The sequence below is a fragment of the Pecten maximus genome, chromosome 15, assembly GCF_902652985.1.
Source record: "Pecten maximus chromosome 15, xPecMax1.1, whole genome shotgun sequence".
NCBI classification, from domain to species: Eukaryota; Metazoa; Mollusca; class Bivalvia; order Pectinida; family Pectinidae; genus Pecten; species Pecten maximus.
This window is the reverse complement of record NC_047029.1, coordinates 32,618,204-32,631,928: the sequence shown is the minus strand read 5'-3', so window position 1 is coordinate 32,631,928 and position 13,725 is coordinate 32,618,204. Positions and strand designations below refer to the sequence as shown.

The 13,725-nt window shown below is 35.6% G+C and overlaps 1 protein-coding gene across 1 annotated transcript; it reads right to left on the bottom strand.

Moving 5' to 3' along the window:
* Window positions 1–1,177: 1,177 nt before the first annotated feature.
* On the bottom strand, window positions 1,178–9,996 carry LOC117344260 (beta,beta-carotene 15,15'-dioxygenase-like). Its single transcript, XM_033906950.1, has 2 exons — window positions 9,651–9,996; window positions 1,178–3,906 (listed from the first exon to the last, which is right to left on the bottom strand). The coding sequence occupies exons 1-2, from the start codon at window positions 9,822–9,824 to the stop codon at window positions 2,455–2,457; spliced, it is 1,626 nt and encodes a 541-aa protein (XP_033762841.1). The 5' UTR covers window positions 9,825–9,996; the 3' UTR covers window positions 1,178–2,454.
* Between the last annotated feature and the right edge of the window lie 3,729 nt (window positions 9,997–13,725).

Genomic DNA, 13,725 nt, shown 5'->3' with positions numbered 1-13,725 from the left:
CGAATATGAAGGCGAATATGCCAAATTTCGGGCAACATGTTTCCCTGTTAATCGTTATTCATGCCGACTTTAATGTCATACTAAAACATTATGGTCTTTTTTTCGAAGGTGCGTTCGCAGTCTTGGTCCCAGAATTACAGCTGTTGCTTTCGTTAACGGGATGTTTTGCACCAGTTTATGTCACACTTGTTGTTCCGTGTATCATCAAGTTATCGGTGATGTATGACGATCAGGAACCAGCATCACTCTCTGACAGATTGAAACGAAAATTGACACAAATATGTACCGTGGCTGGTAATTATATTTGGGATAATCTCCGTGATAGCGGGCACCGGTGTCGCAGTGTATACGACTATGTATAATATTATACTGTAAGCTGTATTTGTATTCGTGCGACGATTGTAATCAATTAAGCAGGTAAAACAAAAATAACTGAATACTGTAACCATGCAACTCGATTGTACAAGATTACTTTTGTGTATTGAAACATTGATGTGAATAAACTATAAACCATTTAATCCTTTGCTTGAATGTCTTTTCATGTAAATTTCCAAAGTCATTTTAAGATCAACGTTCGCGATATCATGTACTCGCGAATATGTCTGAGGAATAAAACATTCGTGAAATCTAAGTGATTTACGGTAGTTATTTATTACATTCTTGACACCAATGACAGGTTATTTTCTCAAATTTTATTTGGCATAAACGTATACAAGTCACAGATAAACCTTATAGATACACAAAGAAAAACAGAAAATAAGGGAGGAGAAATTGTGTTATTGTAAAACATTTTACATTGTATATACATTATATGTACATGTATATCATTCACGACGTGTAACACACAAAAAATTTTTTATCAATATAGACGCAAAAACATTGTAAGTTATTTTGATGGCGTTTATGTACCTCCACATTTGACATCACACTCGAAAGCGTATGAGAACGCACATGAATAATTCGAAGTCGATTACAAGTATGTTAATGAAACAATTATTAGTAATATATACTCTTTAAACTTGACAAAGGCCCTGATGAATATCAGGATTTGAGTTCGTAAATGAGAATCTACCATTGGATGGTATGACCAGACAACTGTCAGAAATAATATATCAACTCTGCTCTTTGGTCCTTAGGAAAGACCTACATGTATTCAGTTTCTTTTGTTTTTTGGGTGTTTTTTTTAAAGACACACGGGCAATTGTTTTGCCATATTGAGATTGGTGATTATTTAAATGGATTTTGGCTTCATTTAAGGAAAGTTTGCACTAGACGAATGCCATCGGTTTGACTAAATTTGGAAACAATAAATGAGTTTTGAAAGTTTAAAAATATTTATATATCAAAGATACTGTATAGAAATTTTATTCACTTTGTATCGTTTTACGGTCTTTTGATAGCTGGAGTGATTTAGGGCCCAACAACACTCTAAAAAGACATAAAATGGAAAATGCAAAACTTTTTTTTGTTTATAGTTTTGATATGAATAGGGTAAAAATGCTACAGTAGAATACGTTTTTGGAAAAGATCATTTTTATACAACACAGACAGTTTCACAGCTCTTTGTGATTTACATCAAATCCTTTTAAGGCTACATTTAGCTGTATCAAGATTAACCTATCTCTTTCCTTAACTAGAAAATTGTAATTGTCGTCGATTACTTTATTTGTTGATATATATTTCCTACACCCGGCAAATCGTGAGTTATCTATAAATTATGAATCATACATGTGGACATTGATATTATCTATATAAACAAGGTTAACCTGAGGATTTTCTATATATTAACATAAGCATTATCTGGAACCGTTCAGATTAGCATGTAAACAGCTATCTCTCTAAAAGAACATAAATAAGCATGTAATTTTTTAAAGGTAAACATGAGAAATATCGCTACGGGCATGAAAAATTGCAATGGGCAGGATATGTAAACACTTAATAAACATTTTTTCTCGAAATGACAAACGTTGAAACAAGAAGAAATATACATGGTGTAATTCTCAGATATAACACCCCTACCATCGTCTCTTAGACGTCATAGATCTGGACAGATTTAACGTTTTATAAATTACGACCAATTCGCATGCAGAATGAATTTCTGGAACTTGTTTTTTGCAACGGAATAGGTATCACTACATGGGAAATCATACCTGTATATCCTTACTATACGCTGATCGTCCTAATTAGCACGGCTGCGCTTGGATAGCTTTCCTCAAATTATGGTTTACGAATCCACATTTCTTTTCGCGGAATAAATTAAACAGAAACTGCTATTAACGCAAACATAATTTAGCTGAAGGATGTCAATGCGAAGAACGCTAAAATAAGACCACCGCTAAAATATGTACTTTTACAGTAAGATGTAGTAAAACGTACATCGTGAGCGAAGATCTACGTCATAACCGGAACCGAAATTGTTGATATCATGTCTTGTTAAATACGCTATATTTAAGATTACGTTTTTGCGGGCCCGTTAAACTGTATTTCATTGGGAACATCATCTAGTTCCGGGAAAAATCGTCCGTGCAAACCAAACGGAACAGGCGTGGGAAGATAAGCGCGATGAGTTGTTTTCATCGTCCTCGCGTCGATGAACGCGAGATATGATGTTTTCTTTACGCCATCCAAAACCGGAACTAAGAGATATCCATCATCTTCACCCTTCGATAGGTGTGATGGTGAAGGTACAAACCAAGACTCCACCGGGTAGTGATTAGGCACGAACCACATGCCGTCTCTATTTTTTCCACACAAGTCTTTCTTAACAATAGCTATTCGGCTAAGACGGACGTTGTCCCACTTCAATACAACGCCATACACAAAACAGTAGTCTTTGTAACGGTATTCCTCGTTGATAGTCGGCAAATCCAGCTTGTCCGCACACGAAATGCCATTTGATTCATTTGTTTCGAATGTTACGAGGGTAGCGTGGTTATTTACTAGATCAATGACGTAACGTTTTACCATAGCGTGAGCGTCGAAATTATTCCTCCTATCAAAATCACGTAAAATGGCAACTTCGAGATTTTTTACAAACGCAGGGCTCGGATAAGCAGATATATCCACGACAATTTTCGAGTCTCTTTCAAAGGCGTTGATGTGGTGCATCGTAAATACATTTGGAATGGCCATTTTTTGTATGTGGCCAGTTTTTATATGTATGACATAAATCTCAGTGTCCTCATTCTTGAACCAATCGAGACTTTCGAACGGTTCGGCAGTGCGCAAGATCTTTCCGACGTTGATATAAAAAGGAGCTGCAAAGATGATAACGTAATTTGTCGTCACCGAAAATGAGTGCATGTATGGTACCCTGTCAACGTTCCATTCAGCTACGACCTCCCGCTCAGTTGTAGATTTTATCCGTACAAGACTCATCTTACTTTTAATTCCGGGAATTATACTCACGCTAGAGAGAAAAGTAAAATGGTTTAACGTTCCACTTTCCGGAAGTGGGTGAGCAGACGACAAGAAACTCAAAAACGCCAAACCTCCCGAATGTTTACCACTCGGAACAGCAGCGGTTACGGAGTTTAACGTAGTAAGGGAAGAAGGTTCGATTTGGTAGATTTTCCAAAAGTCATTTAGAACGACATATTGGCTTCTGTTACCATGGCTCTGGTCTGTGAATTTGTAAACATTTACGTTCATATTGTCTATTCCCCTCGCCAAAGCCTCAAGCTTCTGAAACTCATTAAATTTCGGAACTACACTCTCAAACATGAGGTAACTTGCAATGTCATTTTTCTCCACGGATTCCTTGTAGAAGTCGGATTGGATGAACTTTGTGGTAAAAAAGGATGAACCATTTCCTGGGAATATCCAGCTACTGAGTTTCCCAAAAGCGTCGAATGAATGTGTGAAATTTCGGCGCCCGACTTCAAACCTGCCGAGACCATTTCTTATCTGAAATGTAAATGTAAACTTATTTTACAGCAATTGCGATGTTTTACCAACTTAATTTAAATAAATCACTTCGGTTGCCCGGATGGAAGAACGCGAGGAGTCTGACTGTGAGAGGAAGCCGGAGTAACCGGAGAAAACCACATGGGTGACCCCATATCTTTTCACGTCCGATCGAGGAATCGAACCCCAGCCGCCTAGGTGAAAGGCAAGTGTGTTATCTCCTCTTGAGAGTAAGACATGCATATATCTTGCATCTACCATATCATATACATGTAATTATATCTATATACGAGAATCAGAGATCCTCTCGCTTCAGAGAACTTGCCTATCTAGGAGAGAGAAGAATTTCTATGAACGATTAATGAATGGAACCTAGAATCAAAGTTTTGAATGAAAAACCTCATTAAATAAGATGATGTATATACATCTAGAATCACAGTCTTTACATGGTGTAGGTCGTGTGTAATGTATAATAGTCCATCTTTCATATTTCGGATTGGGTTTACGCATTAATACATTTTTCGGATATTGTGTGATTTTTAATCAAAATAATTCACTAGTAAAATAGAACATTCCATGGTTTCCCAATAAATATAACTGCATTTATTTTAGAAAGCCGACCAGTGTCACTAATGGGAAAACTAAACATGTATACTCTACATTACAAAACACGTTATAACGTCAATAAGCAGGTTCATTGTGTAAAAACGTGAACTTTTTACGTTACCACACGAGAAAAACATGTATTTACGCGAAACCCAAACACACATATTACCTGAAAAAAGCTGTAGCAGATAATAAATAATATTGTAATAACACAAACTAAATCTCGTTATAAAGCAAACGAACTTTCTTAATAACGCAAACTTAAACTCGTAATAACGATAACTAAATCTCATTATAACGAAAACTTAAACTCCTACTAATGTAAAAGTAAGTCTTCTATTAACTCAAACTAAATCTCGTCATAACGCAAATAAAAACTCGTCATAACGCAAATAAAAACTCGTCATAACGCAAATAAAAACTCGTAATAACACAAACTAAATCTCGTCATAACGCAAATAAAAACTCGTAATAACGCTAACTAAATCTCGTAATAACGCAAACTAAATCGTCATAACGCAAATAAAAACTCGTAATAACGCTAGCTAAATCTCGTAATAACGCAAACTAAATATCGTAATAACACAAACTAAATCTCGTAATAACACAAACTAAATCTCGTAATAACGCTAACTAAATCTCGTAATAACGCAAATTAAATCTCGTGATAACACAAACTAAATCTCGTAATAACGCTAACTAAATCTCGTGATAACGCAAACTAAATCTCGTGATAACACAAACTAAATCTCATTATAACGCAAATAAAAACTCGTAATAACGCAAACTTAATCTCGTAATAACTCTAACTAAATCTCGTAATAACACAAACTAAATCTCATTATAACGCAAATAAAAACTCGTAATAACGCAGACTAAATCTCGTAATAACTCTAACTAAATCTCGTAATAACACAAACTAAATCTCGTCATAACGCAAATAAAATCTCGTAATAAGGCAAACTAAATCTCGTAATAACACAAACTAAGTCTCGTAATAACGCTAACTCGTAATAAGGCAAACTAAATCTCGTAATAACACAAACTAAATCTCGTAATAACGCTAACTAAATCTCGTAATAATACAAACTAAATCTCGTAATAACACAAACTAAATCTCGTAATAACGCTAACTAAATCTCGTAATAACACAAACTAAATCTCATTATAACGCAAATAAAAACTCGTAATAACGCTAACTAAATCTCGTAATACCACAAACTAAATCTCGTAATAACACAAACTAAATCTCGTAATAACGCTAACTAAATCTCGTGATAACGCAAACTAAATCTCGTGATAACACAAACTAAATATCGTGATAACACAAACTAAATCTCGTGATAACGCTATCTAGATCTCGTAATAACACAAACTAAATCTCGTAATAACACAAACTAAACTCGTAATAACGTAAAAGTAAGTCTCCTATTAACGCAAACTAAATCTCGTGATAACGCAAACTAAATCCCGTAATAACACGAACTAAATATCGTGATAACACAAACTAAATCTCGTGATAACGCTATCTAGATCTCGTAATAACACAAACTAAATCTCGTAATAACACAAACTAAATCTCGTGATAACACAAACTAAATCTCGTGATAACGCAAATTAAATATCGTGATAACACAAACTAAATCTCGTAATAACGCTAACTAAATCTCGTGATAACGCAAACTAAATCTCGTGATAACACAAACTAAATCTCATTATAACGCAAATAAAAACTCGTAATAACGCAAACTTAATCTCGTAATAACTCTAACTAAATCTCGTAATAACGCAAACTAAATCGTCATAACGCAAATAAAATCTCGTAATAACACAAACTAAATCTCGTGATAACGCAAACTAAATCTCGTAATAACACAAACTAAATATCGTGATAACACAAACTAAATCTCGTGATAACGCTATCTAGATCTCGTAATAACACAAACTAAATCTCGTAATAACACAAACTGAATCTCGTAATAACACAAACTAAATCTCGTGATAACGCTAACTAAATTCTCGTAATAACACAAACTAAATCTCGTAATAACACAAACTAAATCTCGTAATAACACAAACTAAATCTCGTAATAACACAAACTAAATCTCGTAATAACACAAACTTAATCTCGTAATAACACAAACTAAATCTCGTAATAACACAAACTAAATCTCGTAATAACACAAACTAAATCTCGTAATAACACAAACTAAATCTCGTAATAACACAAACTTAAATCTCGTAATAACACAAACTAATTCTCGTGATAGCGCACACTTTACCTAAACGTCAACTAGTACATTCAGGAAGAGTTGTTATGAGCCGTTCTACATTGAAAAGAAACTACGAGATTTATATCATGTCGAACGAAGTACCACTTGGATACACTTGTGGTTGCGTTTCTCCTTACGACGGGCTTTTGAAATTAATTTTTAGAATAATAAGGGTTTTAATGATAATTAGGTAGTGAGACCGACAACTGGGGGTAATTGAAATGATGAAAACAATATATATCAAACTAGAAAATGTCTGTAACACAGAAATACCACTACTGCCGTGTGATCTTTGCATTAATTTTGACCAAAACCCATGAAATAAATGAAATTGCTTAGTGTTTGAATTGAATCAGTTGAGGATTTCAAACGAGTACATTAAAACAACATAATTTTACTGCTCTTTTTTGTGAACCAAAAAATTCCGATTATTTATGTCCACATTTAGTGTCCAAAATCAGCAACCTCTCTCCCAAATAAGGATTGGTAAGTATATAAATATCCAAATCAAGTGTCCGCCGTATTACGTAAGACAATTTGTCAGTCTACCAACGGACACTGACCACAGGGCAGTAGACACCTATAGCTAATCACCGACACCTATCCCTACACCATCACTGTATGTTAGTAACATTGCTGTACATTATATCAAGTGTATTCATACCATAGACACTTGTACGAAATTCTACCTCGTGGTTCATATAAGGACTTGAAGCTGGGATTTGTACCGCAAGGATTTGATAACTTTGTCCTGGTCCATATATTACGCACATAAAATACATGTATATATCATATGCCAGGAATTGTAAAAAAAAAAAAGTCCTGTGTTTTGTATACATCAGATCGGTGGTTCTACTCAAAACTTCAGAGTATTCTGCCGTAAAATATTTATCTTTAGTGACGATGTCTCGAATTTAAAATGTAACAACGCTTACATCAAATTATTCAAATTAAAAAAAAATTGTTGCTATGGTATAGAAGATAAATGTTGTTGTATTTATTTGATGGCGTATCAGATAATTATTGTTGTATTTAATTAATGGTGCATCCGATAAATGCTGTTGTATTTATTTGATGGCGTATCAGATAATTACTGTTGTATTTATTTGAAGGCGTATCAGATAAATGCTGTTGTATTTATTTGATGGTGCATCCGATAAATGCTGTTGTATTTTTTTGATGGCGTATCAGATAAATGCTGTTGTATTTATTTGATGGCGTATCAGATAATTACTGTTGTATTTATTTGAAGGCGTATCAGATAAATGCTGTTGTATTTATTTGATGGCGTATCAGATAAATGCTGTTGTATTTATTTGATGGCGTATCAGATGATTACTGTTGTATTCAATTAATGGTGTAGCAGTGAATGTTAGCTATTGTATTTTATACCCCCTGAACAGTAATATGCACCAATGTGAAACAGAAGGTCTGTTCGTCCGAGTTCATTTTTACCCCTACACCAGACGCGAGATCGTTTGATGGACAGATGTCCGCACCACACATTTGTCGATTAAAATGTAAAACGTCTGGTGTAAGGGTCAGGGGAAACTCGGGCTAAGACGGTCATATCATTTACCGGGTCATCCTACTCCTTTAAGAGTCAAGAGGGAGATTAAGAGCCACGAGGGAAATTAAGAGTCGTGAGAGATTAGGAGTCATGAGAGAGATTAAGAGCCATGAGGGAGATTAAGAGCCATGAGGGAGATTAAGAGTCGTGAGAGAGATTAAGAGCCATGAGAGAGATTAAGAGTCATGAGAGAGATTAAGAGTCATGAGAGATTAGGAGTCATGAGAGAGATTAAGAGCCATGAGAGAGATTAAGAGCCATGAGGGAGATTAAGAGTCGTGAGAGAGATTAAGAGTCGTGAGAGAGATTAAGAGTCATGAGGGAGATTAAGAGCCACGAGGGGGATTAAGAGCCATGAGAGAGATTAAGAGCCACGAGGGAGATTAAGAGTCGTGAGAGAGATTAAGAGTCGTGAGAGAGATTAAGAGCCATGAGGGAGATTAAGAGTCGTGAGAGAGATTAAGAGCCATGAGGGAGATTAAGAGTCGCGAAAGTTAATACGTAATATGTAATTTCTCCAGTTATTTATAGATACATTCGCATCGCATCCTCAATATATCAGTTGCAATACGCGCCAACATGTATCGCACAACTGACCACGCCCAGAACAATGTCCAACTGACCACGTCCGGATCAATGTCCAACATCGACCCCTACAACGTGATACAAGATAATAATATATAAACGTGTGTGGAGATTACGTATAATTATCAAAATCTCGACATTTCATGTTACTAGGTAGAACTTATAGTCAAACCACCTTCTAGCCACGTAGAAAATAATATAAATGTTTAGAAAGTTCGAATTAATAACAAATACAACCTAAAGCTAGTACCTCCTATTAACATGGTGAGGTGACACACTTGTTTTTCATCAAGGCGTCCGGGATTCGATTTCCCGATCGGACGTGAAAAGGTTAGATGATTTATACACGTTGTTATAACTTATCTTGCAATTGCTGTGACATAAAGTTCATATTTCCAATCAATAGGATAAAATTTCGAAGCACTCCAACCATAAGAACAAAAGAAACCAACGATTATCACGGACCTCTTGAAAATTCTGTACAATATTGCCGCATATTATTTTCTCAATCGCACATTATATTACAAAACCGTATAAGTGTACAGCGTGAGGATGGAAGTTGAATACTGGTCAAATTAACTACTTTTTAACAGTCATGATTGGATATCCATGCAAAGAATTTTCCTCGACCCGAGTTCTCGTTCAAAAAAAGTTAGAAATAGAAGGTTGATTTAAACCTACAAAATAAAAGTCCCTCGAAAATACTTACCAGTGTTCCTTTGAGCCAAGCAGGAATCGGGTTGTCAAAATATATCGGTACATTTTCCATCTCATCTAGATTTGTTTTGAAGAAAACGTCGAATCCAGTATCCACATCCGTAGTTGAAATTGTCGTTAAAATCGGAACAAATATAGCAAAATTTAAGAAAAGTTTAAAAGCCATTTTCAACACGATGTCTTTTGAAAGTTTACGTGTGTACACACAAAGCGGTTCGTTGGCGGATGTTGTCGACACGTTACATGTCCAACACAGACTCGGCTTGTTTTATTTACAAAACCGAGGGAGCGGTGCTTTATATAACTCGTCTGGGTTGCATAAGGTCAGAGATATCAGTATATCAGACGTTGTCTGCCCTTACTGTCCTCGCACGAACTAACAAGCCAGCTTCTCCCATATATAAGGCACGAGTATTGATTTTCCCTTCGAGCCCTATCGCCCCTTATTGATATAATTTACATAACCATGTCCCTCCCCTAGCTTTAGACACACAAGGCTCTCTCTCCAGCATATTAGACCCCTTCCTGTTTATTAAAGCGCGTCTCACGTGTAGCACCATGTTGTATAACACATTTATATAAGGTTGTGTAACAAACAGCTTGTTGTGAAACGGTTATCTAACAGTATGATAAACGGTATCTAGGCAACATAGGTAAATAAAATTCGTATTAAATAATTGAAAAAAAAACATGAGATCGTGATCGATCACGGACATTGTACTTCATTAGATTACTCGTTAAGGCCGAAATGCCGTTATAGGAGTGTCAAACCCAGTAAATATGAGCAGAAAATTCGATAAACTTGTATGTTCGGGTTTAAGCGAATTATAAACTATACCTTTAATTTAACTGTAATGTATTCAAAGTCAAAACCTACCTATTATGTACATATGTATGTCCTGTAAATACATACCCAGTACCACTTTTCCTGTGGGGCCGCGGTGGGCGAGTGGTTAATGTGTCCCGACACCTCTGGGTTGCGAGTTCGAAATCTACGCGGGGCAGTTGCCAGGTACTGACCGTAGGCGGGTGGTTTTTCTCCGGGTTCTCCGGCTTTCCTCCACCTCCAAAACCTGGCACATCCTTAAATGACCCTGGCTGTTAATAGGACGTTAAACAAAAACAAACCAAACCACTTTACGGAAGTAATTTGGACTATATATTTTAACAATAACGCACTCAAAATCGGCTCAGGATTCATAATTGAAAAGGATTAACATTTACAAGTTAGTTTTTTGAACTACAGTACAGGAAACAATTCCGTACATCACGGTTCGGTAACAAGAGATGACATGTTTTGAGAAGTATCGGTTCGTTGTAGCTCCACTAGAATTGCATACAGGAAAAAAGTATCAACGGTAAAAATAAACTCGTACAAGAACTTAAAACTACAAATTAATGAATTCAACTAAAAGTCTACTTGGCCAAAAACGGACAAAGATAAAAAAAAACAAGATGGCTGTTTAATAATACACGTATTACGAAATGGAACACAGACGTAAGCTGAAAGGCCACAAGTATGTCCGTAATAGCGGACGTAAAACCCTTTAAATAAATAAATAAATAAACCGACAGAAAGGCCGACATAGCAGTAAACATGCAACCAACCAACCAACACACACCCCCCCCCCCCCCCTCCGTTTTTCTTCTCTTTTTTTGGGGGGGGGGGGGGGGGGGGGGGGATTATAAGACTATGCACTATAGCCCTGCAAGATTCCAAAATTCCAGAAAAAAAACTTATGCTAACTTTTATTTGTGTTCAAATGCATTGAGAATGTATACAGAATGCATCTGAATATTCTCTGGTTTTATTTCATAATGTCAAGGAATATTTGATCATAAAAGGAGATAACAGAGGGGTCTTGGTGCCCACAATTAATTAATCTTTATTTATTCTATGTAAGACTGATTATTTGTCTGCTTTCCCTTCTTATCCTTAATATCTGATAACAAGAAAAAGCTTCATATGTAATCAAAAGGTTTAAGAAGAACTTCAACTGTCAAAACCTAAGACAGCTGTTTGTTGGCTACTTTGTGTTACCGATCAGACTCAAAATCGAAAGGGTACAACTAGTGACCAAGCCAAACATATATATACAGGAAAAGTTTTAGAAATATACTTTCAGTACTTTGAAAAAAATCATTACAATCTAATCTTCAACTTTCAATTTCAAAATTCAAGATACAGGTGGCCATTTTGTTTTCCTGGTCAGTCTCAGAATTCAATGGGCACTATAAGTGACAAAGAGGAAAATAATGTGAAGTTTGAAAAATATCCTTCCATGGCAGTAATTCTCAAGATAAAGGACGAACATGTATGTTTAGGGACATATAATGGACCATGGACAAAGGGTGATTTGAAAAGCCCACCATCTGATGATGATTGACTAATAACATCACCGACTATTAGGCCTAATATAGTATTTTTTCCTGTCATGATGAGTGCATTCGATATATACAATACTGTACATGTTATACGAGAGAAATATCTGTTATATTCAACGGGAAATCAATCTATTTTCTTTTTATTGTATTTTTATGCTAAGAAGCAAAATGAATCATCGAAAATTTAACCCTAGTGTCAAAAAGTGCAGGAATGAGTATCAATTCATGACGTTACTCCACGTCAACTTGACGGCGCCATTTGAAAAGACTGCTCAGCGCAATTTAAGTGTTTTCTGTTGTTACTGGAGAATATGTGCATGAAAAGCTAACGTCAAGTGAGTATTTTGTCAGAAACCAATTTGAATATTTCAGAAATACAGCAAAATAACCCATTTATCTCTCTTTGCCTCGATTGGAAAAATCAGCAAGTTTCAATGACTTGTACAAATGTTCGCTTTGATAAGTTTTGCGGTGAAAATATAAGTTTTTCGTTTTTGACCAGACTTGTTTTTGACAAAATAATCACTTGACATTAGCAAATCATGCATAGATTCTCCGATAAAAGCAGAAAATGCTTAAATTTGCGTTGGTCAGTCCTTTCAATATGGCGCCGTCAAGTTGAGGTGAAGTAAAGTAGCGAAGAAATGACGTCATGAATTATGTTATTGATTTCCGCACTTTTTGACACTATTTTAAAATTTTCTATGTTTTAAACTTTGTTTTTAAGCATATAAAATACAATAAAAAGAAAACTGCATAGTTTCCCGTTTAATATAAAATATATTTCACGAGTATGACGGAATACATTGTATTTCAGATATTGTTAGATATTCTGTTTATTACATTTTATAGAAAAATCTACCGAGGCAGCTCAATCTCTCCCAGAATTCATTGCAGTCCCCTGTCAACGGGTAACAAATGTATGCCAAATTGTTACGTTATGTATTCCATCTTGCATTATGACGTCATAGAACATGGCCGAGATCTGCATGCAAATCTTTATTTTCTCCATTCTCACTAGAGAAAAATATTTAAAAAAAGTGATATTTTTCACTACATGTATATCAGTTTTATAGAATGAATAATTTTCGATGTTTCACTGGTAAAAATGCAATAAATTAATTTTTTCCTGAGTGCATTCATGCAGACATTCAGGCAGTAGGAGATGTTGTGTGTTGGGTTAGTCCATCAAGTGGTATCATAGTCTCTACAGGGGATGTTGTGTGTTGGGTTAGTCCATCAAGTGGTATCATAGTCTCTACAGGAGATGTTGTGTGTTGGGTTAGTCCATCAAGTGGTATCATAGTCTCTACAGGGGATGTTGTGTGTTGGGTTAGTCCATCAAGTGGTATCATAGTCTCTACAGGGGATGTTGTGTGTTGGGTTAGTCCATCAAGTGGTATCATAGTCTCTACAGGGGATGTTGTATGTTGGGTTAGTCCATCAAGTGGTATCATAGTCTCTACAGGAGATGTTGTGTGTTGGGTTAGTCCATCAAGTGGTATCATAGTCTCTACAGGAGCTTATGTTGTTTGTTAAACTTGTGAAAGTTATCAGATATCATCAGATTGATTTTCAATTTTCATCAAACTTCTCATGAATTGGTAACAGTTCTAGGCAAGATGAGCCAATGTAGTTTCGAAATGACTGAAAGAAATACAAACCATATATAAATCAATCAT

Excerpts from the sequence above, each read along its gene's own strand:
- LOC117344260 (XM_033906950.1), bottom strand. The coding sequence starts at position 9,824 with ATGGCTTTTAAACTTTTCTTAAATTTTGCTATATTTGTTCCGATTTTA. Across the intron at positions 3,907-9,650 it reads CTTGGCTCAAAGGAACACTG|ATAAGAAATGGTCTCGGCAG; the intron begins GTAAGTATTTTC and ends TTTACATTTCAG.